The sequence below is a fragment of the Orbicella franksi genome, chromosome 11, assembly GCF_964199315.1.
Source record: "Orbicella franksi chromosome 11, jaOrbFran1.1, whole genome shotgun sequence".
Lineage (NCBI taxonomy): Eukaryota > Metazoa > Cnidaria > Anthozoa > Scleractinia > Merulinidae > Orbicella > Orbicella franksi.
Window position 1 is genome coordinate 15,038,512 of NC_138155.1, and position 6,919 is coordinate 15,045,430.

The 6,919-nt window shown below is 40.7% G+C and overlaps 1 protein-coding gene across 2 annotated transcripts in view; it reads left to right on the top strand.

The window, feature by feature from the left end:
• LOC145460648 (cilia- and flagella-associated protein 337-like) overlaps positions 1 to 6,556 on the top strand; it is a 45,022-nt gene extending 38,466 nt beyond the window's left edge. For both annotated transcript variants that reach the window (XM_081445525.1, XM_081445526.1), the window contains exons 29-32: positions 2,079 to 2,208; positions 2,847 to 2,965; positions 4,348 to 4,495; positions 5,422 to 6,556. In XM_081445525.1, coding sequence (XP_081301651.1) covers positions 2,079 to 2,208; positions 2,847 to 2,965; positions 4,348 to 4,495; positions 5,422 to 5,651 — 627 coding nt within the window. In that variant the 3' untranslated portion in view covers positions 5,652 to 6,556. The remainder of the gene's footprint in view (positions 1 to 2,078; positions 2,209 to 2,846; positions 2,966 to 4,347; positions 4,496 to 5,421) is intronic.
• Positions 6,557 to 6,919: the final 363 nt, after the last annotated feature.

A 6,919-nucleotide genomic window follows, 5' to 3' on the forward strand; every position in this document is an offset into this window, starting at 1 on the left:
GTTTATTGTTTGGCCTTCTGTTTTGAGTTTTAATAATCACCATATACACAAAACAAAACAGCAAAAAACATTTGTATGTAAGAAAAAGTTATAATTCTGTTAACTTTTTATCCTGGGTTAGCGTTAACCGGCTTCCGAACAATCCTGCTCTGTTTCCAACAAGTTAACATAATATGAGCCCGCGATCTAATCGATAACCAGTACTTGGTCAGCGGTCAACTTCAAAAACACGTGACCTCGAGAAGGTATAAACTTGAGTCCGCGATATGGTCACGTGATACTGGTCAGCGGATACCTTGTTTTGACAGGTGTCACTTGATCATAACATGGATGTGCAATATCAAGGAAGTACACGGTAACCCAAGGCTGCATGTCTCTGTCAACCTATTATTTGGAGTATGGCCGCCATGTTGGGCAACTCCGCCGCCGCCGTCGTCGTCGTCGTGCGTACGCGCCCACGAGCAATACTGCTAGCCATGATAGCCATGAGAAAATCAACTCATGGGTTTCCTTTTCTTTCCTATATGAGTATGGGGCTCCGCTTGGCGGCCCTTCGGGTCGCCGGAACTCCGCTAATATACTGAGGGCTGCCTCAGGTCAGGAAATGGTCAGAGGAAAGTGAGGAAATTTAATTTCAGTCAGGGCAAATTGGCATTTTAAAACACGTTATGGATAATTAAGAATATAACACCGCTGAATTACCACCATTGAAGGCTAGAAAAAGGCATTTCTGGTATTTTGGGATCTCAACGATATTTCTCTTAATGAAGAAGGCGGAAACGTTTGAAAACTGATCAGTCTAAAATGTATGAGTGGAAAGGACGGCTATAATGGGAGGCTGGAGGCCACTACTATATCTAACATTTCGTTTTTACTTGGTCAGGGTTATATATGTTATTAGCCGGCTGGGAGGTCCGTATAGGGAAAAACTGTGACCGAGGTCTTGAAAATGCTGAGATCCGAGCTCACAGTTCAGCCCAAGGTCACAGTTTTTCCCTATACGGACCGACCCTAAGCCGGACAATAACATGTATATCTTTTTTTCTTGCGGTAAGTTGGCTTTCAAGTGGGTTTGTTTACGCAACTTTGTCAATGAATTGGCTTACGCGCCGTCTACGGACTCTACAAACCATTGGTAAAAAATCTAACAAGCGAACGAGCGAGTAACTCAGATACTAGACAAAGAAAGATGTATTAAAGAACAGATTTATATCGAACTGCTTTATGTTAGTTGCATTTAGTTCACCATTGAAGTTCTCTAAAAGTGTTTTTCCGGTGTGAAATTTCGTGCAAAGTTTGAAGTTGTACTACAAAAACAATTTCTGTCAGTCGTTGCGAATCACTCGAAATCAGACTTTTCTACCGTAAATTGAGTGGCAGATAGCGAGGAAATTCGTGAAGTGTATTCCACAGAAATTCTCTTAAATACGGCAACGATCGGTGAGGTAAACTCGACTGAAATTGACTCATTTTGTACTTAAAATTGTACAGAGAGAGACAGAGGATTACGCGCCATTACAGCGCCGAGCTACAAACAGCCAAAAAGACTCTCACAACTTCAAAAAAACTCAATTGAATTTACTTACAGTGACTTTCCTTGCCATTCAGAGGTGAATAGAGATAAACTTGCGTTGATTAATCGTCTATGGAAGTGTAAAAAGGGCGAAAGATGACGATTACCGCTAATTCATTCGCGAAAATAGATCAACGTTACGGATTCCGCCCGCTCCAGGAACCAATCAGACTGCAGGATTTGTTGAATTCCGCCCGCTCACGAGCTGAGAAAAAGATAAATTATATTATTATCAGGGAATATTAAGGGAATTTTAATCGCAATGTTTAGAGAGGAAGCCACATCAGCCGTAACTGGTTTTCATGTGGTTCCTCTATCCTAGTCGAATTGGAATTTGGTGATGCTGGGTTTTTTTGTGGAGGAGTCGAACCTGGGCCACATTGGTGGGAGGCGAACGCTCTCACCACTGCGCCATCCCTGCTCCCCTAAATTTTGAAAAGTGATGTCTGTGGTAACCACGATAGAGTCTTCAATGCAAATATATGTGCTTCTTAACTTGAAACAGGAAGAGTCTGATAGCGAAAATGAAGAAGAACATCAGGAAGAAGATGGCGAAGTAGATGATGTTCAGCTCTTTGCTGATGAAAAATTTGATCCTGAATTTAGGGTTTCCACATGGGAACAAACCATACTTGGTAAGTTGTTGTGATTTGGACTGTCTGCTTTTGACCTATGAGTGGGAACCAATCATACTGGGTAACCTGTTTTGACTTTAGCAAGCAGCTTTTGACATATGAGTGGTAAGCAAACGAGATGGCACATATTATGAGTATACTATTTGTTAGCGGTGAATGGTTCTGTGAAATGAGTACGATGCTTTTTCGAAAACTTAACTATACTTGTTTGTTTTTAATCAGAAAGTTTGCTTTTTGAACTTAAGTCTTGACTTGTCACGGCCACTTTTGAGAAAACGTGTTCGTTTGCGGTTTTTTCTGTCATCATGTAAACAATACAACTCAACTAAAAATTGTCTGAAATCGTTTTCCGTTAAATGAAATTACATTTTAGTAAACGGTAAATAACGATATTTGTTTGAAAACTTGAAACTTTTAACACTTAAAGAAAAAGGTTTTCTTTCCTTGTTGCATTCATTTTTTTCGGTCTGTCGAATGGAATTATTTAGAAAAAGTTATTAATAACAGCATGGGGTTATAACTACATATATAACTCAGGAGTCTTGAAGAAAACCTCGTGTAGTTGCAGTTTCTTGTACTAGGATGTAGGGAAATAGGTAAAATAGAAAATCAGTAAACACTCTCTCGTTTTGATTTAGGTAAGGCTTATCAGGAAAAGAGAATCGATAAACGAGAAAGACGACAGCCTCAAGTGATTCCTGACCTTCCATATCTGAACTGGGAGAAGACAGGCCAGGCACCTGCAGGACCTTATGCGGTATGTAAGGATTTTATCCTACAGTAAACAACTGTTGTAGGTCCAAAGGACGTTTTCGAGTTAGGTATACTGCGCAAGCGCGCTGAACAAAGTGTGAAGTCTGCGAGTGGAAATGACAGAACTATACTGGAACCTAGTTATAACGAAGGGCCAAAGGACTAGCAAAATGTGCTCGCTATAACGAGGTTTCATTATACGTGGATTCTTTTCCATACATTTGACTATCACTGGGGCGAAGAATACGTTCGTTATGCCGAGGAAATCGTTATGAAAATGTTCGTTAAATCGAGGTTCCACTGTCGTGGCTATGCTGTTTGTTAAAATCTGTAAAACGCCCTGTTTTACTACACCACTTGTTTTCACGTTGTTTCTTTGTAACTTAAGTAGAAAATGAACAATGTAAGAGATAAATTAATAAAGATGGTGAATTTTAAGCTCGGTAATGAAATGTGAAGGTGAATTAATCAACATGACACGAGCGTGGGACAAAGAAAAATTCTGAGTCCCTGACAGGAAACGAACCTATGACCTCCCGAACACCGGGCGGGCGTTCTATCCACTGAGCTACGAGAACTCATTGAGAGCGAGGCCATTTAACTGAGTTCATATATGACAGGTGTCCTGCATACTGCTAGGATCGACGCTATCGAAGTCATTTTGAGTAGTGATAAATTAATAAAGATGGTGAATTTTAAGCTCGGTAATGAAATGTGAGCGCCCGCCCGGTGTTCGGGAGGTCATGTGTTCGATTCCTGTCGGGGACTCAGAATTTTTCTTTGTCCCACGCTCGTGTCATGTTGACTAATTCACCTTCACATTTCATTACCGAGCTTAAAATTCACCATCTTTATTAATTTATCACTACTCACGATGACTTCGATAGCGTTGATCCTAGCAGTATGCTGGACACCTGTCATATATGAACTCAGTTAAATGGCCTCGCTCTCCATGAGTTCTCGTAGCTCAGTGGATAGAGCGCCCGCCCGGTGTTCGGGAGGTCATGGGTTCGATTCCTGTCGGGAACTCAGAATTTTTCTTTGTTCCACGCTCGTGTCATGTTGATCAATTCACCTTCACAATGTAAGAGATGTTAGGTAATACATTGGCCATCTTGTATACCGGGTTCGGCCGAAGTAGAGAGGCCGAGAGTGTGGAAGGCGGGTCAGTAGTTTTTGTGCTCTTTCAAAGAGATGGAGAGATAAAGAGATGTTTTTAGAAGTTGTATTAAATACTACGGACAGAAAAGATCGCTTTTAAATCAATGGCATTCGTGAACTCTTATAAAGTTTCAAAAGATAACTTCTTTTGACAAACTGAACGAAAGCCGTCGCGAGTACCATTATCAATTAGGCTGTATCATCTAAGTGCATTGTATATTTCAGTCATTAGAGACATCAGACTTGCAAGATGTAGGTGCCATTCAAAAGCCAGACTTTGTGGCCCATCCCGAAAAATATTTCAGCGAGAGATCGGCAGGAAAGCGTCGCAGCAGAGATATCACATTGCCTACTTTACCCAGTGTAACTGATCGTAAGTAACATTTCTTCTTAATATGATATGATTATCCTGTTTGAGATTTAAGGTCGGGACACACTAGGAGACATGTTGAGGGTACATGAACCGGGGACATGTGGTAGCAACAATTTTTCTCATGTGACCTGTCGGATTTTAAGAAAATGTTCTGTTGAGGGGACAATAAGCCCTTATTGACTGGTCCCAAGGGAAAGAGTGAGTGTTGCTTTGAGCTGGGAGGTATAACAAAATGTTTTGTCAACACATTCCATGAAATTCACTTGGCTTGAATTCGTGCGTCATGAAGCACGGGCAAAATGACCTCAATTTTCAAAGTGGCGTCGTGTGCACTGCTCTTACAAACTGTCCCCGCAACAATACGTATTTATGCCTCATACCGCTTCGCTTGCACCAGCTTGAGTACTGTCGACCACGCAACATGCGTTCTATGCGTTGGGCTTGTCCCCGCGTCACGTCCCCGCAGCATGTCCCCTAGTGTGTACCGACCTTTATTGCTACTACCGAACGTGTTATTAAACTATGTTTAGCCTTGGGTATAAACTACGCGTTGTGCTGCAGTACAAGGTCTATAATTTAAATTCGTTATCAGGATATTTAGGTAAAAAATTTACGGGATACAGGATATTTTGGGAAAAATTAATGGGATATTTAGATCAGATCAGACAGGACATCGAGTAGAGAATCGTTGATTTTGCAATAGGAATTAACGGAATACGGGATGTTAAGGCCAAAAAATAACGGGATGTGCAGTGGAATACTCTGACCCCCCCCCCCCCCTTCCGCCCCCCACACCTAAGGGGGCCTCATTTTGGCGTCTCTTGGATAAAGAAAAGAAAGGCAATATTGGGCCGTCATAGTGACTGGTTGCTCTAATATTCTTCTTGTCAAATAATTGACATATTGTCCCCATTTTAATTCCCTAGACCTACAAATGCGTTACGACGAGAAAAGCCTTTTTCCAAAATACATCCTGGAAATGGAAGCCAAAATGAAAGCAACGCATGCACTGGGACTACGCGTGTCACGTGGGGCACGTGCACGTGGTGATTCATTACAAACAAAGTCACGTGGGTCGCACGATACTCCTCAAGCCAATTCCAAGAAACTGGCAGGGTGGAGAGTTCTGTTGGCCGGTAAAGGCAAGGATATGTAGCAGTGAAATTGCTCTTTTAACGATGGGATTGTCAAAGGAAAGATTTCGGTCAAGGAGAGATTTCTGCCATGTTTGCCACATCACAACACGAATACGCCACAGACTACACCGAAATTGTTGTATTTACATCTATTCGTAGTTTGCTTCCCCATGTCAAGCTATGTAAACTCAATTTGCATTGATAATTGATTCCCTGGGGATTATGCAAATGACAGTATAGAAAAATTTACATTTGTTCCACCCCATAATCACTCTACTCGACGCCTCGAAAGCTTTCTGCTTCTATTTTCGCCTGGTATTAGGCTTGTCCCAAGCCTGAGCGATTCCCTATAACTTATTACCATGCTATGAATAACAATACACAATGTAAATACAGGTCAGTTCCAAACAAACAAAGAAATTTCCTTGTCGTGGGTCATGTTTTCCACGCAATCCAGTTGCAAAGGATTATTATTGGCGTGATTCTTTTCTCGTATACGAACCAATCAGCTTATGAACTTTATCTCTTGTTTTCAACCCCAACACAATAAGGTCATACACGGAATAACATTCAATATTGTAACGGTTTTCAGTAGTCTTACCCTTGTACAACAGTCTGCAATCATGCAATCCTTACGCTAGTGCAGAGACGTAGTGCAAGGTTCATTTCTTCGTCCTCTCAAAATAATCTCGTGGTGGCAGAAACGAACGTTTCTCCTCGGATTTAGAATCCTAGTAGCGGGGTGTAGCTATATTTGTTGAAATACAAGTATTGTAGACAAAATATCACATTGTCTCAGTTAGTGAAAAATTTCTTTTGGAGATTTTTAATTTATTGGATGAATGTTAAATCAGAGCTAATTACTGATTCCTGAAATTTTGAGGTAGAATCGTAACGCTTGAAACTAAAGGAGCTACGTCACAGTTTGCGCATCTTAGAAAAATTAGCCTTCGTTCCTTGTTTGTAATCTGTGTTAATCTTCTCTTTCCTTTATTAACCATCCTTGTTCCTTTATGGTTTGTTATTATCTCTGGTGTTTTTCTATCGTAGTTAACATATATTTTAAGGTTTCCTTCAATGTAAAGACAATTTTTACGTAGCCAAAATAACTCAAAATACGGTTACTGAGCTACTTTAAAACGTCATTAAAACAACTGCTGCTAAGTGGTTCCTTACGGAAAATCGGTCGTTCATTTTGGTCATGTAATGTTTGTATTGTTCAAGTTTCGCACATAATGATTCAAGACTTGAGCAAACAATAATTGAAGGAAGCAAAAAAATCTTGGAA